This window comes from Vespa crabro, chromosome 4, assembly GCF_910589235.1.
Source record: "Vespa crabro chromosome 4, iyVesCrab1.2, whole genome shotgun sequence".
NCBI classification, from domain to species: Eukaryota; Metazoa; Arthropoda; class Insecta; order Hymenoptera; family Vespidae; genus Vespa; species Vespa crabro.
Genome location: NC_060958.1, coordinates 9,631,937 through 9,656,936, shown reverse-complemented (window position 1 = coordinate 9,656,936; position 25,000 = coordinate 9,631,937). Strand labels below are relative to the sequence as shown.

The 25,000-nt window shown below is 32.1% G+C and overlaps 4 protein-coding genes across 9 annotated transcripts in view; 2 read left to right on the top strand and 2 right to left on the bottom strand.

The window, feature by feature from the left end:
- Positions 1-1,246: 1,246 nt before the first annotated feature.
- On the bottom strand, positions 1,247-7,375 carry LOC124423575 (spondin-1). 2 transcript variants are annotated; one of them, XM_046961450.1, is made up of 12 exons: positions 7,228-7,375; positions 4,928-5,138; positions 4,553-4,737; positions 4,121-4,312; positions 3,612-3,898; positions 3,088-3,491; positions 2,826-2,997; positions 2,490-2,730; positions 2,244-2,427; positions 2,002-2,165; positions 1,698-1,871; positions 1,247-1,617 (listed from the first exon to the last, which is right to left on the bottom strand). In XM_046961450.1, the coding sequence occupies exons 2-12, from the start codon at positions 5,106-5,108 to the stop codon at positions 1,537-1,539; spliced, it is 2,265 nt and encodes a 754-aa protein (XP_046817406.1). In that variant the 5' UTR covers positions 5,109-5,138; positions 7,228-7,375; the 3' UTR covers positions 1,247-1,536. The 2 variants fall into 2 exon arrangements, with proteins under 2 accessions (XP_046817406.1, XP_046817407.1); XM_046961451.1 differs by lacking the exon at positions 7,228-7,375 and adding an exon at positions 6,500-6,748.
- A 1,021-nt stretch (positions 7,376-8,396) lies between these two features.
- Positions 8,397-16,536, top strand: LOC124423498 (uncharacterized protein KIAA0930 homolog). 4 transcript variants are annotated; one of them, XM_046961265.1, is made up of 9 exons: positions 8,397-9,254; positions 10,688-11,007; positions 11,168-11,431; positions 11,535-11,634; positions 12,156-12,461; positions 13,629-13,856; positions 14,273-14,953; positions 16,039-16,188; positions 16,300-16,536. In XM_046961265.1, the coding sequence occupies exons 1-9, from the start codon at positions 9,134-9,136 to the stop codon at positions 16,338-16,340; spliced, it is 2,211 nt and encodes a 736-aa protein (XP_046817221.1). In that variant the 5' UTR covers positions 8,397-9,133; the 3' UTR covers positions 16,341-16,536. The 4 variants fall into 4 exon arrangements, with proteins under 4 accessions (XP_046817221.1, XP_046817222.1, XP_046817224.1 ...); XM_046961266.1 differs by lacking the exon at positions 13,629-13,856; XM_046961267.1 differs by lacking the exons at positions 13,629-13,856; positions 14,273-14,953 and having other exon boundaries at positions 8,399-9,254.
- A 683-nt stretch (positions 16,537-17,219) lies between these two features.
- On the bottom strand, positions 17,220-19,985 carry LOC124423499 (arylsulfatase J). The gene is made up of 8 exons (XM_046961269.1): positions 19,616-19,985; positions 19,331-19,504; positions 19,046-19,258; positions 18,714-18,963; positions 18,426-18,605; positions 18,101-18,370; positions 17,499-17,772; positions 17,220-17,410 (listed from the first exon to the last, which is right to left on the bottom strand). The coding sequence occupies exons 1-8, from the start codon at positions 19,742-19,744 to the stop codon at positions 17,242-17,244; spliced, it is 1,659 nt and encodes a 552-aa protein (XP_046817225.1). The 5' UTR covers positions 19,745-19,985; the 3' UTR covers positions 17,220-17,241.
- A 414-nt stretch (positions 19,986-20,399) lies between these two features.
- Positions 20,400-25,000, top strand: part of LOC124423642 — a 7,447-nt gene continuing 2,846 nt past the window's right edge. The window contains exons 1-6 of one of the 2 annotated variants that reach the window (XM_046961606.1): positions 20,400-20,940; positions 22,302-22,546; positions 22,619-23,180; positions 23,265-23,589; positions 23,771-24,137; positions 24,274-25,000. The exon at positions 24,274-25,000 is cut by the window's right edge and continues 2,846 nt beyond it. In XM_046961606.1, coding sequence (XP_046817562.1) covers positions 22,454-22,546; positions 22,619-23,180; positions 23,265-23,589; positions 23,771-24,137; positions 24,274-24,840 — 1,914 coding nt within the window. In that variant the 5' untranslated portion in view covers positions 20,400-20,940; positions 22,302-22,453 and the 3' untranslated portion in view covers positions 24,841-25,000. Of the gene's footprint in view, positions 20,941-21,874; positions 22,547-22,618; positions 23,181-23,264; positions 23,590-23,770; positions 24,138-24,273 lie in introns of those variants that run through there. The other variant, XM_046961605.1, reaches the window with a different exon arrangement.

Below are 25,000 nucleotides of genomic sequence, written 5' to 3'. Positions count from 1 at the left end.
TCTTACCATACATTAGATATTACGTGTATTTATATAAATATGATAAGTATTAATAATTAATTAGAACTGTCATGACCACAAAGGGAAGTGCAATTTGCTAATGTGACAAAAAGAGAATTGACGTTAAAAACAAAATCTTATATTTTGTTTATTTTTTTCTTATTATTATTTTCTTTTTTATTTCTATTTTCACTAACTTTTTGGTCTGGACAGATCTAAAAATAGAGTTATATCATCTAAATGTATTATATAATTTCATATATATATATATATGAGATTATTATCGTAAATGTGGAACGTAGATATTCGACATGGCAAAAACTATAATGAACATTGTTAGTTCGAAAGGCTATAAGCAGAAAAACTAAAGCACTTTGTTGCGATCGTAAATAATAAGCAAAAAAGAAAAAACAAAAAGTTATAAAAATGGAACCAACGTTTTATTAGATTTACTTAGGGAATACAGGAGATATATACATGGACAGAATTCAAAGAAATCATTTTCAGAAATTAGTCCAGCGAAATGGATAGTCCGATTTTGTAATGATCATTATTATTATTATCGATAGGACGGTACATTGATGGGGCGTCTTTTTAAAAGCGTAAATTGAAATTTTACATTTTATAGAATGTACATAAATAATTATGAAAATATTCCCGTAATTCATGATAAATGCAATTTTAGAAATACTAAATTAACGATTATCGAATAGGTTTAAGATTTATCTGCTTCGTGCATATTTTATATAATTCACGTTATTTATTATTGCTTTTACATAAATGGAAATTCACCATATCGAAGTATCGATTCAATGTCCTAAAAGGCGTCTCATCAGATTAAGAAAGAAAAATAAAAGGATTTTCGAAGTTATCTCTCGGAAATACTAATTAATATTCATATTCGAGAAACATGATTATTTTTATAACATCAATTCTTCATTTTTGTTTTTCAACTTAATAATATATTTTACGTTTATTATTTTTATTCAATTAAAAATCATGTTAATGTTTGTAATTGTGAAATTTAATAATAGACGCGTTCGTTTACGAGTATAATACGTAAACATAATTAAGATTTTATCGTACGATAAATACATACATTTTCGTTTTAATTCATTCTATAAATATTTTAATAACAAAATGGAAGGATTTAATATCCGATGTGAACAATATATAAATCAGAAAATGTATCGTTGCATTTCCGAATGAACTTCGAATGAAAAGTAAAAGGATCAAACAGTACGAATACGACCACTAATAAAATATCGTTTATTCTGATACATCCGACTGTTATATACCTGTCATGTTGTCAAAAATAAAAAAAAAAAAAAAAATAAAAAAAAGAATAAAGACAAAAAGACAGGTCCATCTTTTTTTCTTTTCGTTGAGTATACTCACATTTGTAAAGAAAAAAAAAAAAAAAAAAAAAAAACAAATATTGTAATTTAAACCTTGGAAGCGTAAAATTTCCATGGTTAAAAATGTTAACTTCAAATACACCCTGAAAAAGAAAAGAAAAAAAAAAAGAAAACTCGTTTAATTGCAAGGTGCCAATTGACATTTAGAACGTCGTTGCAATTTTTTCGGACAAGGACGACCACCATTTTGAGGCTCGTTCTGTTAAAGATAAAAGAAAATAGAGGGCAATGTTTTTTTTTTTTTTTTTTTTTTAATTATCCGATACTATATTACTATACCTTGATAGTACGATAACTAACGACCCGTCCTGTACCACAAGTGACACTGCACTGTGACCAAGGTGACCAATTGGAAACCTCACAATCGACAGGTGTCAAATTCGTTGAATTGGCAGGTATTTGAATTTGTGCCGAAGGTTGAATTGGATTTTCGCCAGTTAGGATAGATCGTACCTAAATTAAGATCGAGCTCATTGATTACTCCGTCATATATATATATATATATATATATATATATATATATATATATATATATATATTTTCATTAGTAATCTTAAATTTGATTACAAAAAGATTTACTTACGATATTGCAAGTGAGATTGCATTCTTCGGGGGTGAGAAAATTATTCCTATTACCTCGGCAACCGCCATAACCGAAAGGAACACACATTAATTTGCGAGGATCAAATGCCCATCTTTGGAAATATCCTCTACAAGGACCAACGTCAACCTCCTCCATACAGACCACTTGGAAATTATCATATAATTACGTTCCTTACATTATTATTAAAGTTCATTCTTTTCTTTATATCATCATTTCTTTACCTTTTGCCGTAGCCATATCAAAGGTACAATCAGATTGTATAAGACAATGTCTTTGTTGAAGCAACTCGACACGCGAAGAACATTTTTCTTGCATCGTTGGATCCACTAATAATAATCTCGTTCTTAATTTAACACCTTTCCCGCATGAAGCACTGCATGGTGACCAATCTGACCATTCTGTAACCTATAAGAACGATCGTACGTAATAAAATATTATGAATAATTTAAAAAATAAAAAATACAAACTTTGCAAATAGGATCGATAATTTCCGTAACAAGACACGGAGGTTCCATACATTTTGTCTTTTCTACCAAAGAAACGAGAGAGCAACTCTTACGACCTATTTGATTCTTGAACCGTCTGGTTTTCATTTTGAGGCCAATGCCACATGTCGACGAGCATTCTGACCATTCGCTCCAATCTGTAGTCTCGCAGATAGTATTATTTGGTACCAACAAGGTATCATTATCTTCATATTCTTCGCCTCTACGAGATATAAAATTATAGGGAAGTGATTGTAAATTAATGATTAGGTGAATCTTATCTTATTAGAAAAGATTTCTTAAAGAGAATAAACTTACGGACATTCTGGTATATCGGCAACACACATTTCCTTGAAAACGAGTTGTCTGTTGCAGTTAAACATCCTTGCCTTTTCTGGCATTCTGTATTCTCTCGTACGCATTCTCAATCCTTTGCCACAGCTTACGGAACAGGAAGACCATGGCGAATAATTCGTCGTTTGACATTCGGCTTTGTAAAAAAAGAAAAATAAATAATTATTATTATTACGATGGAAAATTAATCGCTATTGAAAATAAACAAATGACAATATCATTGTACGTTTTGAAGTGTCCTCGGTGTTCTCAGCGACCTCTAATTCTTGTACTTGTCGCTGAAGTATTTCCTCGTCGCAACCACGCTGAATGATTTTTTCTCTATCGAGATATAATCTAGCTAATGGAAGCATAGGTCTACCGGTTGGATCGTAGAACGGTGATCTAGGATCTTCTGGATAGGAAGTCGTGATAGGTTTCATCTTTTCTCTTGGATTCGTTTCTGAATTTGGTGACATGTAAGTGATACCATTATCCGTGCCAGCATCCCAAGGATAAAGATCAATGATCATACTCTTTGCCCAAGTACAATCTTTTTGGCAAAGATTTAATTTACTAACACCCACCACCCAATCAGGCGATGGACCGAACATAGAAGCTATCGAGAGAAGAGGATGTTTCCTGTCTACCCTGGTAATAATAAATAAAAAAAAAAGAAAAAAAAAAAAAGAAAACAAAGAATTTTCAATAACTATAACTCGATAAAATGTACGAATAAAATATATCGCAATATAATAATAATACGCTTGCCTAAAATTCGCACTGGTGTTAGTATTTACATTAGGATGCCAAAGACCAGCGGCCTTGATAAGAGTTCTCAATTTGGTTGCTTGAGCTCTGAGTTCAGCTTCTACACCAGAGGCTGATCCCCATTCGGCGAGTTGCCTAAAACCATCTGTAGCGATATGATCTCTGCCCCAGAAAGAAAATTCTGGTTCATGGGATGCCCCAATTAAATCACTGAAGTGCGTCAACCATGCCGAAAATGGATAATCTTTAGGATGTGTCTTGTTGGACCAGATGCCTTCAAAGGTCAGCTTCGAATATAAATAAATAAATAAATATATATATATATATATATACATATACATTTATTTATAATTTATATCATTATAATTATATATTTATAAAGTAAAAATATATTTGCATTAACAAAGACATGTAACGTTTATTTGGTCAATAAAAAATATTTAATTTATTTTATCCAAATCAAAAATGAAATCGAAAACGTTACTCCGTATGTAATTTTATTAACTCACCGAATATTTAGCTTCGTCGCAAGCACAACATTTATCCTCACTTAATTGTTCGACTTCCGTCGGATTCATCTCGCAGAAGGTCTTTGTCAGACCTTCATCCTCGGCGTACCATCTGACGTTATTCTCCAAGATCATAGAAGTAAAGACAACACAGCCTGATCCAGTAGGTGGTGCTTTCCACATAACTTGGATCTGTTCCAAGATACAAAAAGTTTAATTGTCTTACTCTAGAGAAGGAAAGAAAGAAAGAAAGAAAAAAAAAAAAAGAAAAGAAAAAAAAAACAAAACTGGAGAACGATTGGCTAGAAGCCAATATAAGTTTAACGTTCTATCCTTCTGATCTTCTTCAGCTTAGAAAAAAAAATAAAAAAAAGAAAAAGAAGAAAAAAAAATAGGTTTCATATGAAAAACATAAAATTAAATCTTAATAACCTCGGATTTTGGATAATCCGTAGCTTCGGAAATAGTGTTAATGCAATCCTCATTGAAGGTAGTCAAAGAATCTGGGAATAATTGAAAGTAACCAACGCGAATGGTTGGATTGTTCGGTGCGTGCTGTGAATGTACGGAAAGTGTGAAACGCGTGAATTGTTGAAGGCGTTCGTGTGTTCTTGATCCTGAAATAAATAATGACAAAACGAGAACGTTTCTTTATTGAGAAATTATTTTTTTTTTTTTTTTTTTTTTTTTTATCAAAGAGACAGAGAGAGAGAGAGAGAGAGAGATAGAGAAAAGAAAAAAAAAAAAGAAAGACAGAAAGAAAGAAAAAAGCAAATAAATAAAAGAATGATAGAACATATCTTATACCTTGTAGACTAATGGTATAAACGGCATCTGGGATATACTTATCAGAAGTCCCACTGATAAGTATTCTGTATCCGCCATCTCCGGGTGTTCTTCCAGCGGAAGTTTGTCCCGCTGATGGTCTCATTGGACATCCTGCCAGTGTTGTGGCAACGAAACACGCCATCAATATTAAGAATAACATTTTCGTATCTTCTTGCTGACTCGAGGTCAACTGAAAATTTCAATTTATCTTGGAATAAAGTTTATACTTGAGCATATCTTTTATATACATATCCTATATATCTACGTTTATGTAGGAGTGTGTAGGAGTGCGTGTGTGTATGTATGCCTGTGTGCATGTGTATGTGTGTGTGTGTGTATGTTATCGTATTCGAGGGCAAGAACTCGCGGAAGAATTTTACGATGAACGGAGGCGAGTGTCTTTTTCATTTCGTAGCTCATAATAAGATGCTTTACGACTCGATTCATTCGATTATGTGTGCATATGGGAACTAGGTCGGGATTCCAAGAATCAGTCTTGACAGAGAGAGACTTTTGAGATCGGCTCAAACGTAGGTGTTGGTTTCTAGAACGCTGTAAAGCGAAATACAAACGAAGAGAGAGAAAGAGAGAGAGAGAGAAAGAGAGTTTCAGATACATAGAATGGGGAAGATAGAAAAAGAGAGTAAGAAGAGAAAGAAAAAGAGATAAGACATGATATCGTGATCCGGAAATTGCAGTATTTCACTCGTGATTCATCATGAATGCTCTTTACGTTTTACGCTTTAGTGATCTCACGAATTAACGAAGAATTCATAATAAAAATTATATTCACCGTGTAAATTAATTAATTTATTAAGATATAACGATAAAAAAAAAAAAAAATAATAATAATTGGCTATTACATTAATCGTTTACAAACGAAAGATATTCTTTTTCTAACTTTATTTCTAATTATATTTATTAAAAATGATAATAGTTTAGAAAATATCGATATTCCAAATGTTAGCTATGCGTTCGTCCATATTTGCACATAATAATTTCTATGTTATCTAGATTTTTTTCTATTTTTCTAATTATATTTTATTTTTCACGATCCACGGGGAAAACTTTAGACAGCTATGTGTCTCTCCCCTTCTCTCAATTGCGCTAACACGACCGAAGCGTGACATATCTAGTTAATTATATCCATAAAAATAAGAACGTATAAGCGTTATCTCGTTATCTCACCCTCGTTTCCTCGACTTTTTATATTTACGCTTTTGTAAGTAATCGAAATTGTTGTTCTAAAGCGAAATTGAAGTTCGCTTTCTTCTTCTTTTTCTTCTCTTCTTCTTCGGTCCCACTTCGATCGCTTTTCCATCTCGTGAAAATGAAAATTCTTTGAATTTCACGAAATCGTGAGAATACCTACCCGTCGTTCAAATATAATATAACGTTGATTATCACGAATTATGAGAAATGTGATTGTAGTAATTCCATGTCATATAAAAAAAAAAAAAAAAAAAAAAAAAAAAAAGGAAGAAGAAAAAATCGTAATCGATATATCGTTTTTCTTTTAAGGTAAAAAAGCATCGAGGACAAACAACTTACTTAAAGACAATAGTTCTCTGACAAAGTTTGTAGACGTAGATGGTATCAACGGTGTCGTGCTCGAATCAACGGTATCTTTAGAAACGCGAGTTCTTTTATGGTACTCGTCCTTTCACGAGTTTAACACTTCTATAGCTTCGGGGTGTTTTGCCCCCGGCCGAATTTAAAACGGGTAACGGTCTGTGACCAAAACTATTACGCAAGTAGTTATGTATCTCAGGTTGGCGTGGAAACTCGAAACAATGTTGGTCGAAAGTTTTTCTTTTTTTTTTTTTTTTTTTTTTTTTTTTTTTTCTTTTTGGCAAGAAGAAAAGGTAAAAGAAAGAAAAAGCACGTAAGTAGCCACGCTCGAATTTTCTTTATTTCATTGATTTGTTCGTTTATTTCATTGATTTTCTTTTATTCCTCTTGTTTTTTCTTTTTTTTCTTTTCTTTTTTTTTTGTTTTTTCTTTTTCTCGTTTTTTTTTGTTTTTTATTATTATTATTATTATTATTATTATTATTATTATTATTATTATTATTATTATTATCACCTTCTAGCCGACAAACGCAAATAGAAAGCTGTTAAAAATATTGTCGGACTAATTTCTAATGTCTAATAATTTATAATAATCGAAAATGATATGAATTTTCGTAAATCCTACGCCATTGCGAAACGAGAGACTCACTGATCGATCGCAGCTATGATTTCTTGTAAGAGACATACTATATACGCGTATGTACGTACCTTTCAGACTGAACTCGCGACGAGTACACTACCAGACGAGTTCGTTTAAGTGAAACGAGAGAAGGATGGTTCACGACTAAACGGAATGACTCTAACTGGATACAGGGCTATCGCAGATCTGGAAAGTCAGCGCTCTCGGTTTAAAAAATCACCGTCTTCCGATACTTCATCGCGTTCGAAAATCATCAACAAGATTGTTAATAATTTCGTTTTATTTTTTCTTTTTCTTTTTTTTCTCTCTCTCTTTTTTTTTTTTTTTTTTTTTTTTTTTTTATTCCGAATATTTAATTACGATTAACGTAATTACGATACGATGAAAGTAAAAATGATCGACGACGGTATGTATTGATTGTGAAAGAAAAATTACGCTTATTATTATTATTTTTACGTATAATAGATATCTAATAAAAATTTTATACTTCTTATCCTTATGAAATATTAATAAGATATTATCTGTTCGAATAGGAAAAAAAAAAAAAAAAAATGGAAATAAAATTAATGAAAAAATTATATCGATTTGAGATAGAAAATCTGAAATTTATCGATTACATTGGATTATAACTATACGTATAAATAAGAGATTTTTCTTATGGTACGATCTAAACTAATTATCTTTAGGGTCAATTTTAGGTCGCGATATCTTGACCGAAACGGAATCATGACGGATGATAATACGAAATTTTATGTGATATATCATATCCACGAGTATGTTTTAATAAATTGTCTTTTAAAATCATGCTTTAGTTGAATATTATAAAATTCAAAAAATTAATTGGATTATTCTCGATAGATCTTAATAAATGTTATCATATTCATTGATCGATAATTTATCGATTTAGTATGATTAATAAATCATACTGAATGTATATGCGATAAGGAAGAAAAATCATTGTGTGAAATTTCACAATTGGGAAAAAATGAAATGTAGAAATAAAGAAAAAGAAATCATAAAGGAAAAACATTTCTATATTATTATGAAAAATATTCTCACAAATATAATATATTAAACGTATAGATATTAACGATATAAATTCAATTAAAACTACGATAATTTTTATCGGTAGTAATGCTTGGTGTCACGTTTAAAATTTCGCGCCACGTACGAACGAGAGCAACGTAACGCAGGCGCAAGATTATCGACGACCGGCGCGTTCGAGTGTCGGCCGAAGTACATCGCTCATCAAATTCTCACTCAACGTAGAAGTTGCATCGCGCTTCCTTTACGATCGTTCTTTATAATTTTTCAGATATTTCTATAAAAAAGATAGTGACATGTTTTCGACGAATTATCGTGTAAAATATAAGGGAAAAAAAATACACATATATTGTCAAATTGATTGTGCGTTATTAAAATAAGAGAAAAAAAAAGAGAGAGAGAGAGAGAGAGGGAGAGAAAGAGAAAGAAAGAAAAAAAGAGAGAGACAGAGAGAGAAAGAAAGAGAGAGAGAGAGAGAGAGAGAGAGAGAGAAATGTCAACATATTTTTTATGACAAATTAAAAGAAGTCGATATGTTCTTTGTCTAGTGTATCAATTCGACGAAAGGAAAAGAAACGCTACGATTGGTCGAACGATTGATGCTCGACCTATCACATCGTCTGTTTTCTCTAGGCAAAGATACATGAGAATATAGAGAAAGAGAGAGAGAGAGAGAGGGAGAGAGATTGAGAGAGAGAAGGATAGAGAAGGGAGTCAGCGCAAAGAGTCATCGTTGTTGACAGGTGATAGAAGGGGAAAATTAACGTGGTGAAAAGAATCGTATAACGGCGATCAACGACAACGAAGATAGTTAATACGGCTAGTGAGAAAATAAAGATTAGAAAGAAACAAAAGAAGAAGAAGAAGAAGAAGAAGAAGAAGAAACGACGACGACGACAAAATACAAGGAGAAGGAAAACGTAAAAGGCCATGGCGAGTTTGGCGGGCAGCTCGTCATCCGGCCTGGCCAGACCGCCGACTATGCTCGAGCAGCTCCTCGAGGAAATCAATTTCCAAAGGACAAAGGAGCTCCGGCAAATGCTCAAAGACGGTTAGTATATTATCTATATATACATATATATATATATATGTATGTATATCTATGTATATATATGTGTATATGTATATGTACATATACACACACATATACACATATATAAATATATACACATATGTATGTTAAGCATATTATAAATGTATGTTTATATGTATATATATATATATATATATATATATATATATATATATATATATCTTTCTTTCTTTCTAAATTGACATACTCGATAATACTCTTATTTGTTCATCAAACGTTTGCCATTATTTTTCTCAATATCATTATTATTTAATTTCATAACTAGGCAAATGCAAAAAAAAAAAAAAAAAAGAAAAGAAAAGAAAGAAAAAAAAAGGTCGAAGTCAAAATTATTCGTCGATTAATTTTTCTAAGTATTTTCACGATTAATTACGAATTTCCTGGTAAACATTTATTAATCCATTACGACCGAGTCGGTTTTTTTTTTTTTTATATATATATACATATATAGATTGATTTTAATCTTATCAGAATCGAGGCTATATATAAAAGATGTTTGATAGATACAACTATGACTTTGTATCACGTATCTTGTCTTTTGTATTTATTGGATAAATGCACGCTATCTGCCGGCTAATCTGCAATTATAATAATCGCGACTATTTCGCGTGTATAAATCATTGGTCAATATGAATCATTATTTTTTTTTCCTCATTGAATTTTAATGTCCTTTTTTCTCTCTCTCTCTCTCTCTTTTTCTTTTTCTTTTTCTTTTTTCTTTTCCTTTTCCTTTCGTTACACTTTTCATCATCTTTATCAAGAAGAAATATAACGAATATTTATTTATTTATTATTATTACTATTATTATTCTTTTTTAATAGAATACATAAATACATATGTATATATTTCACGTTTCTGCATGATAAAATAGAATTGTAATGATTATTTTCTGCTCATGTCTTTTCCCTCCGTATATTCTCGTACATATACAATTATTCCTTTACATGAAGGGGAAGAACAGAAGAGAGCCCTTTAAAAGGGTTCACATGGCACGTGCACTTTAACAATGTGAATAAAGAGAAACGCGCTAATCCCTTTTATCGATCGTTGCTTAAAATATTGTACTTACGTTCGTTCTCTATCTTCTATCTTTTTTTTCTTTTTCTTTCTTTCTTCCTTTTTTTTTTTTTCTTTTTTTTTTTTTTTCTTTGAATATCTTACAAAAATCCTTATTAGATAATAAAAAAAAAAAAAAAAAGAAAAAAAAACAAAAAAAGATGAAGGAAAGAGGAAAAGAAAAAAAGAAATAAGATATACATACAAAAATTTTCCAAATCAATTTTGCGTAAAAAATACACGTACTAAAAAAAAATTAAAATAACTTACGCTTTCTTACGCTTTTCGATTTTTTTTTTCCTTTTCTTTTCCTTCTTTTTTCTTTTATGTTTAGACTCCGGTTTCGTCGTACTTCAAGGTATGACCTATTGGACCGATCTCTTTGTACGTCATTTCTTATTCCAAGCGGAACATACGATAGACGGTGACGATTTGCTCTTCTTCGTTCGTAAGAAGCACGTTAAAACCTCTTCGAGATATTTACCGAAGTTCGAAACCGAGGTCGATGTCTTTCGCAAGGACAGCAAGAAACTGCCGATCGGTGATCCTGATATCGATTGGGAAGAAACCGTGTACCTGAATCTAGTCGTGCATCAATTCGATTACACTCTAACTTTAGCAATATGCACAAGGACAAGTCCGAAGGAATTGCAAGTAAGATTTTTTAGTGTGAACGTCGATTTGAATAAAAAAAAAAAAAAAAAAAAAAAAAAGAAGAACAGTTACGAATCTCTAATTTTTTTTTCTTTTTTTCTTTCCCGCTTAATTTCCGTCTACTTGAATTTCTATTACTTATTATATTTTATTGTATTAGGTATTACGAAGACATTCGCAAAAAGTATACGCAAGTCCGAGCCGTAGACGAATGGACGCTAAAGGTGATCTCGAGGAAATGACCTATCCTCATATTTGTTTCATGGTAGACAATTTCGACGAAGTCTTCTGTGATATTTTAGTAAGAGATGGAGAAATGGTTTGTGTTGAATTGGTAGCTTCCGATAGGGACGGTGCCGTCCAGGGTGTTATCTTTTTGGGTTCGATCAGATACGATGCCTTGAAGAAAGTTTACGACGCTAGGGTAATTAATCAATGATATCATACGAAAGAAAAATCAGTTATAATGATACGAAGGTATTGAATATATATTTTACAGACGATGAAACGTAAATTATAAATTTCAGTCGAGTCTCAGCACAAAAATGGCGCAGCGTATGACCTTCGGCCTTTTCTCAGGGGCAACCTCTCAACGAATAGAATTCGTTCGTATGAAGGGACCACGTGGTATGTAAACGAGCAAACGGAATATTGTCTTTTTTTTTTTTTTGGACATGCGCTTTCGCATACTATTATTAACGCGTCGAGTATCCTGTAGAAACATAATTAACAACTCGTTCGTTTAACTTAATACGATTGGCAAATTAAAAAGTTTAAAAAAGAAAAAAAAAAATAGTTAAAACCAATATTTAAGAAGTATGTTTGTTATTATCAATAGCAATATCGTATTGTATTGTTATGGTTAACGAATTGAAAAAAAAAAAAAAAAAAAAAAGGAACTATATAATTTATTATTATTTGTCTGTGATATTAAATTATATATTTGTTACGATGAAGAACAAGAAGAAAGAAAAGAAAAAAATTATGAACGAAAAGAAAAGCTTTGTTGAATTTAATTTTCTTTGTTGTTGTTTTTTTTTTTTTTGTTTTTCTTTTTTTTTTTTTTTTCTTTTTTTTGAGCCAAGTTTAATATCGTATAAATTATCGTTACGACGCATCGGAATGAGCAACGGTAGAACGATTCGTAGGAAAAGGACACGCTGAGATGGCAGTTACAAAGCCAAAGGGATCAGGAGCCGAGACGCCAACTTCTGAGCCAGGATATTGTGCAACCGATGCTTTATGGGATGCCGATTGGGATGATGCAGAAGAGTTATTTATGTATCGTCATCAACGTAGACTCTCCGATCCGAGTGCGAATTTAAATAATTTTGTTCGTGGTGGTTGGAGAACAAAACCCGACACTGTCGCGATGAAAGCTAGATCGGAGAACGAAGGATTGGATTCCATGGCAAATGGCCTAAGCGAGATCGAGGCTGGCGACGTACGAGATGGTAATTAACGATGCTAATAGTCTTTCTCTCTCTCTCTCTCTCTCTTTCTCTTTCTCTTTTTCTCTAATATTTTTCCGTGTCTATTATTCTTGCATTTGCATTCTTGAATTTTTCTCCTTTCTTTTTTTTTTTGTTTTTTTTTCTTTTTCTTTTTCTTTTTCTTTTTCTTTTTCTTTTAACGAAAATCACGTAGATACCCGTTTCCATATAATTAATGCACATGCATGATTTTACGTTATTCCTTTATTATGTATACGGAATTAGTAGAAAATTAATTAAATAACTAAAGTAATTGTATTTTAATCGAAACGAATGAAGCATGTTTCTTTCCAGTGCCAGTCCTCATAGAATCTCTGTCTCTGCGATGTCTACGATAGTAAACGGGATCTTATATTTATCGAAAGTACTATAAAAAGTAGGTACGTCGAATTTGTCGATCGCAAAGGTTCGGAGATTCTTGTCAAATTTATTGCAAACTTTTGATTGCTTTTGCTGTCTACCTTATTATCTTTCCCTTCCGATCTAATTCCTAAGTAATTCTTTTTTATTTTTAACGCTCGTACCGAGTCGTTAAAAAAGTACCATCAATATTGAATTCCACGTGACGTGGAATATATAAATATAAGTAATGGATTATATTAACGTATAGAATAAAAAGAAAGAAAAGAAAAAAAAAAAAAAGAGAAAAAGACAAGAAAACCAACTGAGAGATTTGTTTAAAGATTTATTCAAGATATAGGAAATAGAAGGTCTATCACCACCAACACCATCTCGCTCGATGAACGGGAAAAATGTACAATCGAAAAACAAACAAAAAATAAAAAAAGTAAAAAGACAATAGGAAATAAAATATCAAAAAAAAATATATATATATATATATATATATATATACAAAAGAAAGAAAAAAAAAGAAAAAAGCGAATAAATAAATAAAAAGGAAACGCACGAAAAGATAAAAAAAAAGAAAAAAGAAAAGAAAGGAATAAAAAGTAAAAGAAGCGAGAAAAAAGGGGATGTACGCGTGGAGAAGAAAACAAAAAAAAAAAAAAAAGAAATATCTGTGTGTGTTGTGTTTTTTTGAGTGCGTATGAGTGCGTGGTTGATTGTGTGCGTTGTCTAATATTTGGCCAGTCGCCGATGTATGCCGTGTGGCTGTTTGCTTTGTAGCCGATGGCGAGGAATGCGTCTGGGGTGGGTGCGGGGGCTCGCCAGGAGTTCGCCGAAGTTCTCGATCCCGTAGTCACCGGCGTAGATCACCGTTGCGGATTCCGGCTCGTCAGCAACGGCAGCGCGCTGCTCAAAAGCAACGAAACTCGCGCGAACGGAAGTCTTCCGATAAGGAGAAGAATTCGCCGCCGAGTCGCAAAGATACCAACAACTATCGCGAACAACACGGTGAGCGGGCGTTCGGTTCATTCGCGTTTGATCCGATCGTCGCGTCTCGTCCGTTCGTTTTAATCTCGGCGATGCCTTTCTATATCTGTCTTTTGCCTATCTATCTATCTATCTATCTATCTATCTGTTCACCTTAATTTATATCTTTTTTTTTATTATTTCTTTTCTCATTTTTTATTTCACTCTGAGCGTGCGACAAATGGAGGAAAAAAAGAAAAAAGAAAAAAGAAACGGACGAGACGTCCGATCGTCGTACGATAATTCTCTTTCTCTCTCTCTCTCTCTCTCTCTCTCTCTCTCTCTCTCTTTCTATCTATCTATTTATCTTTTTCTTTTATTTATTCTCTCTTTCTCTCTTGATTTATCTTTTAATTTCTCTCTATCCGTTTGAATAACACCGCGCTATATCGCGCTAGGCCTGCAGAACCATCATCACCATCATCAGAGTCATCAGCTGAATCATCATCATCATCATCATCACATCGAGGTCGGTAGCGAGATTCTCGTGCCGAGCGGAGATCGACTTACGGACGACAACGTCCGACAGAAGCTAGATTCTGGGGCGATATTGGTACATGGAAAGGAAGAGTTACCCTTGACCTACGACAAAGATGATAACAACAAAAAGAGACGACCGTATAGCACCGGTCAACTTGGACACGAGAAACTCAATGGCCTTGATACCGAGGACGAACGTCGACGGCTCAGCGACGACGAGCTTTTACGAGTTCGACGGGTTCAAGGTCGTCGACGTTTGAGATCAGCTGGCTCCGATCACGAGGACTACTCGACCAGAAATAGGAACAACGAATTCGATTCGAGCAATGACGAGGACAACAGACGTGCCTCGAGACAACGATGCCAACGACATGAGGATTACCAGGAGGAGGAAGATGAGACCGGTAAAGACAAAAACGCGAACGCACGCGGTAACGTTAACCCGCACAACAAGCAGAGTGCTACCCTACCAAGAAGACGTAGAAGACGAGCCCTTTCTGGAAGCTTTGCTGGCAATCCTCTACCTCCTCATCGCGTCACACCCGACGGCACGGCCATCTACTACTGGTGCGAGCTCCCACGCCGCCCCGGCTCACAGGGTAAATTCTTCTTCCACCCCTAACCTAAACCTTTTTGACCCTGACTCCATAACCATTCTATTCCAATCATATCATCTGCGGTACATCTACATGATTCTCTCTTTCTATCTCTTTCTATATCTATCTCTATCTCTATCTCTCTTTCGGTCGATCATACTCCTTTTCTTCTTTATCTTATTATTATTACTATTATTATTATTATTATTATTATTATTATTATTATTATTACTATTATTATTATTATTATTATTATTATTATTATTATTATTATTTTGTTTTCTCTTTTTTTATTTCTTTATACATTTTTCACTTCTCTTATATTCCGCTTCCTCATCATCGTCGTACGTGGCACGCATAAAACAGACCAAGGAAGATTTGGGGTAGATCCATGAGACCGTGAACTTCAAATGCGTCGTCTCCTTATCTCGTGATTGACGCGAAATGATGTTGGTGATGGGATCCTTCTATAGTAGTTGCAACGCTATGCCGTTGCTATAGTTACTATTTTATTAAACGAGTGATAAAAGAAATTTAAATTTAGCGTATAACGTAATCGTTCTTCCTTACCCTTTTCTCTATATCTTTTTCTCTTTCTCTCTCTCTCTCTCTCTCTCTCTCTTTCTTTTCTTTATCTCTTTATATCTATCTGTCTCATTTCATATATCATAGGTTCAACTCAATACCCCTTAATTCTCGTATACAAATTCGATTTCGACCCTTTCTTATCGCATTGTCTCCCCCCCCCCCACCGCCCCATAATCGTTCCCCCTTCGATCGAAATAATTGCGCAAAAAAAAGAAAAATTAGAAACAAAAAAACAAAGAACAAAAACAAAAAAAAAAATAAATAAATAATGTTATGAAAAACGAAAAAAAAAAAACAAAAAAACAAAAAGAAAAAGAAACGTACACACGCATTCATACGCGACAAACATCACCGAATGACTCATCGACACAACTCACTCGTAAAAAGAAAATGGAAAAAAAGAAAGAAAGAAAAGAAAAAAGAAAAAAAAATAATAATAATAATAAACAGAAGGATGATCATTAGCTCGCATCGAATGACGAGTATTTCTCTGATAACAGAACTGGACGACGGCGCGTATAATCCTCTTTGGACGATGCGAGGATTCACCCAGACATTTCATTTTTGGAAGGAGACCAGAAGAGCCCAATCCGTGCCTCTCAATGCATTTCTCACCTACATCACGTTGCCCTGGTGGAGCATAGCAAAAGGTACTTGCTATAATTATTTTTATATCGGGGAAAAATAACATTGGCACGATCTAATTAAAATTTATATACATATATTTGTATGTATTCATGATCATTCTTTTCTCTTATCAGATATATTGGATCATCGAGAAGGACCCATTCTGACGTTTTAAATGAAAAATAAAAAAAAAAAAAAAAAAAAAGAAGAATAAAAAAGGAAAGAAACATAGACGAAAAAACATTGCTTTTTTCGTTCCTCTATGAATCTTGATTTTTTTTACTTTGTACGTGTCCCGACGAAATTGACACTCTCCAAAATGAAATCGAGAAGATGTATAAAATATTAAGTAATAAATGAATTACAATTTACAATCTCTTTCTTTTTCTATCTATTTCTCTCTCTCTCGCGCGCGCGCGCGCGCACGCTATCGTCTTTTTCTTTTTATTTATACAAATTGACTAAATTAAATACCTGATGATTTCGTATATAAGAATAGAAAAAAAAAAAAAAAATAAAAAAAAAACAAAAAAAGACAAATGTACGAAATCAAATCGCAATATTTTCTTTTAAATATAATTACGACGACATGCTTGATCATTGCAATAACAAACAGAAATATTATGCTTGAGGAGAGATTGCAAGTTGTCTCTGTATATTTTAGAAAAAGAAGAATTAATGCAGATATCGAATATGATTTGGGATCTTAAAACTTGTAAATGTATGTGTAATAAAATGAAAAAGACGCGTGATATTTGTCTATCATAAATTCGTAATTATTGTTCGTAATTAGTTGATAATTTTTCTGATTAAAAATAGAAAACTAAAAATTTCATATATTTTAATGATGTAATTTCTATATTTTCTTAATTGTGTTAAAGTTACGATGATCGAGAATAATTCAATCAACGACTATAACACGGTCAATTATAATCAATTAAAATAGTTTACCTTCAAAAAAAAGTTACGAAACGAAATAAAGATAATATATACAAATCATACTTACATTAATGATCAACGAGATAGGAATTAAAAAGAAAGAAATAGACAAAAGTAAATGAAAAGAGTTTTATTTTTCATGCCGCTGCACTAGTCATCGTATCGATATAATCCCCGAAATTAGTCCAAGTGTGATCCCACAATTTTGGATCAGCTTTTTCGTCCCATGGCAAATTACCTGGAGGAATTGCCGTTGCATTAAATTTTTTTACCTCATCTTGTAATTTCTTCAATATCGTTGGTAATCTGTAAAAATTTAACGTGCCAATACAATTTAAGATCAAACAAATAAATATTATATTATCGAATAATTATTTTGATAAGGTCTACTAACTCGTTAGCCAGATTATTATCCTCGCAAGGATCCTGTTGAACGTTGAAAAGACATGCTGCTTCTAAAGGTTTGCATGCGGGTAAAGAATCATTTTTAGGTGGACATTTGATAAGCGAATTATCTCGAAGTTCATGGATTTTCTCTGGCGTTAAAGAAAGACCTAAACTGGTTATCACACGACCAGCCATACCACCAATTACTGCACCAACGTTATAAACCCATTCTCTTCCAGATGGACCATACCATCCATCCCATGCCCCATTATAGGTAGAACCTTGTAAATGAACGATCTTTCTTACGATTTCATTTCATAAAAGATGCTTTACCTTACCTACGATCGAACTAATAATTACGAAAGATTATAAACCAAACAGATGATTCAATGATTTTAAATTGTATATGTTTCCCTTATTTCATTATACTTAATTTATAAAGTTATATATATATATATATATATATATATATATATATATATTTATATGTATATATGTATATACGTATAAACACGAGATACGATTTGTATACACGAATTTATTTCTTTAATAAATTTTACTTTCATGAAACATTTGTTTCCCTATAAACTTCAATTTTCACAATATTACCTTGTATCAATTTCCAATCGCCAACGGTAATAGCGGATACTCCAAAAATATCATCGATGTTATGTAAAATTGTTCTACGTGGTGATTCCTTGTCATCGCGCAATGCTTCCCATAAATTTATGCCGTCTATGTTCGTTAAATTGGAGGTATCACTTCCAGCGATCGATAAAATGGTCGGTAACCAATCGGTAATGTGAATCATTTGTTTGCTAATTCGACCAGGATGATTTAAATAAGGTGACCATAATAAACCAGCACCTCTAACACCTCCTAGAAACACAATCAATGTAATTTAATGAAATCACAAACAATATGAACGTACAACCTTCCCAAAGTGTATTTTTAACGCCTCTTAAGGGCCAATTCGAAGCTGCATTCAAATTAAATCCAGCAGCTGGACCTCCATTGTCCGTTGAAAAAATAATCACAGTATTCTTCAACAAATCTTTTTCGTATAGTGCTTTCACTACATGTCCTACCGATTGATCGAGTACAGTTAACATACCTTAAAAAAAAAAAAAAAAAAGAAAAAAGAATAAGTTATTAATCAATTATTTAAATTCGATCTATTCACAAAATCGAAATGGAAAACATATATCAGAACTTTGAATACCAGCGAATCGTCTACGATTGTAATCGGTAATCGAGGTATGTCTGGCCACTTCAAAATCAGGTGCAGGTAAAGGATTATAAGGATTCCCTGAATGAACAGCAGCATGAGCTAAATATAGGAACAACGGTTGAGTAGAATTGTGATTCTCGATTAGTTGCACGGCCTCCTGCGTGAAGACATCGGTTGAATATTGACCATGTAACTCCCACGCTGCCTTCATGTCACGTCTCATGTCTAGACCCCAGTATGGCTGTGTAAAGTACAATGAACACATTCTTCCTCCGTTGATTTAATTCAATCGTATACACACACTTTACGATTATACTACTTACTTCCTCGACAGCAGTATGGTCGAAGTAATCTTGATGGCCCGACCAGTATCCAACGTGACTATTAAAACCACGATAAGTCGGTGTATATTCTTTCTTGTAAAATCCTAAATGCCATTTACCAATGATATGTGTACTATAACCGAGATCTTGAAGATATTCCGGTAGGATTTTTTCATTAAGAGGAAGTCCTCTTGGTTCGGCTCCTTTAAGAACCTAAATTATATCAAACAACAACTTGAATGAATTAAATCATTCGAATTACAAATAAATTCGATTATTACTCACACCATGTTGCATTCCATTATGAATTGGATATTTGCCAGTCATCAAAGCACTTCTGGAAGGCGTACAGATTGGAGTTACGTAATATTTATCTAATAATAATCCAGAATATGCAAGAGCATCGATATTCGGTGTTGGTATTTGTCCTGAGCCATGAAATCCAACGTCGTTCCATCCCTGATAAAGAAAATGAACAATGATATATCGTATGTGGAATGGAAGGGGGAAAAAATTTGAGAACAAAAATAAAAAATATTTAAATAAAATATTCGATCGATTTAAGCTCACCAGATCGTCGGCCAAAATAAAAATAATGTTTGGCCTGTTAGTCGAACTCACTTTATTAACGAGTCTCGCAAAGATCAGAAAAATAAATGAGAAACACTGTACGATTACTCTTAAACGAGTCATCTTCATTGACGTCTACTCGTTTCCTACTCGTTGTCATATAAGAAATACAGAAAACCGGTTTCGAACTCAAAGAATATGCGATTTCAGGAGCTCCTGGTTAAGTTAGAGAGGATTACGAACGAAAGACTGGTCCTCGGATCGACCGTCGATTCTAAACTGTCTTACTTGAGACAAGCTTTTTCTGGACGTGAACATACTAAACTCTCCCACTTCTTCAACGTACTGCTGCAGTTACTACTACTACTACTACTACTACTACTACTACTACTATTACTATTACTACTGCTGCTGCTACTTCTTTATTACTATTATATTATTACTGCTACTACAACTAATAATTCTCAATTACTATTATATTGTTACTATTATTACTACTACTAATACTAATACTACTATTACTAATTGTCTGTTACTATTATAGTATTAGTATTATTATTACTATTCTATTATTATTTTCATTCTATTTTTATTTTCTTATTTTTTTCTTCCTATTTTTATTTACCGAAAAACGGTATTAGTAAAATTGTCTTGAATTCCTGTTCTTATATATATATATATATATATAAATATATATAAAATAAACATTTTTGATATTAAATTGTTTATATTTAACGTCGAAAATAGAAATATCACAACTTCATTATTTCCTAAGGAAATTCTATTTTATTTATATACCTACAATGTCTTCTTGTTATTTTAAAGAAGTAAAAAATCGAATTATCGATCTCTGGAATCTTTTTACCATCTACAACGTTTATTATTAAATTAATATAATAATATTTAATAATAATGATAATAATAATATAAAATGAGATAAGACCGAAATTTCTAAAATAATAACTACAATCAATTACGATTAATAGTTAGGCATTTCTTTATTTCATTATAATGTATTACATTATTATATTATCTCATCATCATAATGGATAGTAACGTAAAAGGGAGCGTAAATGCGTTTAGAACCTGATCTTTATCTTTTACGCGATGGAAATAATAAAAAAAAAAAAGAAAAAAAAAAGAAAAAAAAAGAAAGAAAAAAAATAGAAAAGAAAAAAGAAAATAATGTTACAATTTCGTAGCTGAAAGCAAAATACCATTTGATCGGCATCGTTTGTCTGGTAAATTAAATGTCACGTCAGTTGTATACCGTACGTCCACTCGCGTTCGTCGGTTTTTTAAAAAATTCCTCCGTCTGCAAACAGGTCAGTCACAAATTCGTTTGTTTATTAACTTCGAGCTAAAAAAATTTTTAAATTGTCACATTTTATTCAAGATTACTTTCAACGCATATAAAATAAATAAAATAAACTGTTTGCCATGTAAACGTTAGAAAATATTTCTATTTATATATATATATATATATATATATATATATATATATATATATATATATATATATAGAGAGAGAGAGAGAGAGAGAGGGAGAGAGAGAGAGAGTGAGTGAGAGAGAAAGAGAGAGAAAGTGTACGGTTTGCCATTTAAACGTTTGAAAAGATTTCTGAATGAAAAATAATGAATGAAAAATATTTAAATACTCATCATTCATTTGTAAACTGTTCCGTAATAAATTTTAATTTTTTAATTGGTCATATTATTAGACAATTTATTTTTCTTACGCAACGTAATACTATTAGAAATGTTATACTGGTTGATTGTTCGCAATACTCGCACATCGAATTAATCTCTATTATCAACTCTTAACCTTTATTTAAATGGAGTAAGGAAAAGAAGAACTGAGGTCATGGAATTTATCACGACGAACGTCGCAGAAGAAAATAATGAGATAATATTCGCGAACTGAAAAATAAATAAATTAATTTATCATTCTTTTTACTGTTACCAAATATTTCAGTTTGATAGTCATATAAATCTCAAAGTCGTTTATAAGAAGGAAAATGAAAAAGAGACAGAGAAAGAGACACAGAGAGAGAGAGAGAGAGAGAGAGAGAGAGAGAGAGAGAGAGAGAGAGAAAGAGAGAAGATAAAAGAGGAAGCAAACAACGTAATATTTTTATAAAGAATATATATATATATATATATATATATATATATATATATATATATATATATATATATATATATATATTATATATAAAACAAGCAAGTAACACTTTCTTCTAAGTTTACCTTGTCACGGTTTTTGTCTTTTTTATCAGCACAAACAGGTTCACGTAACCTGAAATAATAAAGGATGTCACCGATGATGATAGATCTAGTTCGTAAAAAGGAGAGACAAAAAAAAAAGAAAGAAAGAAAAGAAAAAGAAAAGAACAAAAAATAAACAAAAAAAGAAAAAAAAAGAGAAAAAGAAAGAGCACGCGCTTTTATGAAATAAAAGCACACGATGCCACGGATCTCGGTGATCTAGATCACCATCAGGTGACTCCACAAAAGATAACAGCCATACTATTTCTTTGGTCTATCGATCTACTTAAGTCGTTTAATCGTAAAGTAACGATAGGTGTTCTGACAGCAGGAGACAGCAGGGTGCAATAATAAATTAGATAGCTAAGTGAAAATGTGGTAAGTACTTTCGTGACTAACAAAAATTGTCATTTTCTAGGGCAACGTTGTGACGTTATAGACGATGAAAAAAGATCCCTCGATCTTTTTTTGTTTCAAACATTAAAGTTCTTAATTTCTGGTTCATAAATCGAACATTCTCTGTTTTTCCTTCATTGTCGGATCGTCATATGTCTATGTTTATCTTCAAATATGACAAATTTATTATTACATTCTTTTCTTTTGAATGTTGCCGGCAACGTTTTTATCCCTAATGGAAGTTACGAAAAAACGATCGACGCTACGGTAATTATTCGATATTAACATACGTATATATTTTTATCATCGAGAATATGAAATTTATAATTTAATTTTCAGTTAAACATCTTAATGTCCTGTAGGCCAGTGACCGAAAATAAATATCTATTCGCCGGCGAATATACCGACGTTTTAATTAATCATCGCCATTTTTTCGAACAAACTACAATAGCCCTAGTGGCAGAATCAAAAAATTCGACTTTCGATCCGTTCACTTTGGCCCAATATTCATTTTTTATTTACAAACAAACGTATCAGAAGTTCGTAAAATTTCTTTACAGACTTCGTATATTCGTCGTGATTACTTCCTCCCAACCGATTCTTAAATTGACCTTGAAAAGAATAAAGGAAACTACGTGGGCTAATAACAACGGATATTATATTCTAATAGATAAGAAGACAGCGAAACGTGGTTGTGATAACGCTAAATCGTATCTTTGGACAGCTTGGCAATTTGATATTTTATATTCGATCTTTATCTGCGTTGATCCTGTCGAAGGTGTTCTACTTTATTCTTACGATCCTTATACAGGTGAAACGTCAAATAATTGGAAGGAGATCGAAAGAATATCTGGACGTAATGGACATCCTTGGCTTTTACTTCAAAAGAGATATGACAATGGTAAAGACTTTAGAATTATTTTCTATTATTTTCTCTGATATCATCAAATCAATATTATTATTAATCATATTATAATCTTTTTAGAATCGACAATTTGTGAATTTAAAAAAATTAATCGAGTCAATACATTTCATGGTTACGAAGTAAGATTGTGCGCGACAAATACACCACCATTTTTATATATACAGAATAATATCACCGGATTGGATAAATTTAAAGGATATGACAGCTTGATAGTACAAACGATTCTTAAAAAGCTTAACACTACTATGAATATAACGGTAAAGAATCTTATGTTAGGTGGTATCGATAAATATGGAAGTATGACAGACTTGTTACAAGAAATTGCAAATGGTATTTGTGACGTAGGAATGAATTCCAGAAGTTTCACCATGATGTGGCATCTGAGGTATTACGTTGTCATTATTCAAGTAATTATTTCAATTATTTACAAGACGATCCAAAAAGTTTCAAAGTAATTATTTAATAATCGATTACTCTTTCTCATTATATATACCTTCTTTTATAATAATCCATTTTTTATAATAGTCGTGAACTAATCTCAACTATATAACTTAATAATTCAATAGTTATACCTATCCACACGATGAATCTGGTTTATGCGTTATGTCTCAAGCAAGTATCGAAGTTCCGGAGTTAAGAAAATTTATGATGCTTTTGGCGCAACCCTTCATGTTAGGCATGATGATATTCTGCATAATTACTCTTCTGATCATGACGAAAAGCGATGGATTTTTTGAAGCCTTTTTAAATGTAGAACGTTTGGTAGTATGCGTCGCCATATTGCGCCCGCCAAAAATAAATTCTTATAGAATTTATATCTGTATGATATTTATACTCTCCTTAACCGCAAATGCCGTTTTTCAAAGTCAATGGTATACATTACTAATGGTGCCTCAATTCTATTCGAACATTGACACTTACGATGATCTTAAGGTATATATATTTTCCTTTCCTTTTTTTTTTTTTTTTTTTTTCTTTTAATTTAATTAATTCAAACTTTCAAGCGTTATATTTCGTTATAATTGAAAAATGTATCTGTCTTCTTTTTCCTTTTTTTTTTTTTTTATAGGATTCTGGATATGATATATACGGGACTATAAGTTTCAAAGATTTGATCGGTGAAGAGTTGGAATCTCGTTTTCATGAATCATCTTATTTTGATTGCTTTGAGATAGTTAAAAATACAAGCAACTCTGTATGGATATCGGAATGTCTTAATATATATTACAGATTAATAAACGAAACAAATCTGTACATTTCGAAATCTAAAGTAAGAGAATTTGTGGCTTCGTTCATAGCGAGAGAAAATTGGCCGATCTTTAAAACGTTCAATAAACATTTGCAAAGATTAGTTGAAGCTGGTCTGGTCTCTATGTGGAAAAAACAAGCTATCGCGTTTTTGCATCAACAAATGCAATTGAAAATAATAAGCTCGACCGAATTTAAAGTTCTTAAATTTAAACATCTTGATTTTAGTTTTTACATACTTGCAATAGGCAATGCTTTTGCTATTTTCGTTTTTCTCATGGAATTGATGGTCCATCGATATCGTGACAATATCAATGGGATAATTAAAAGGAATCGTTTGTTGAAATCAAATCGTGCTAATTGTTTCAAACAAGTTCCGTCGATATAAATATTAAAATATTACTTATTAGCTTTAATCTTGATGTTTCAAATTGATTCTTTTTTTCTTCTTCCTTTTTCATTTTTTTTTTTATTTTTTTTTTTTTTGTTTTTTTAACGATCTATACAAGCAAAATGGTAAAATCAATCACGCTACAATTTTATCGATC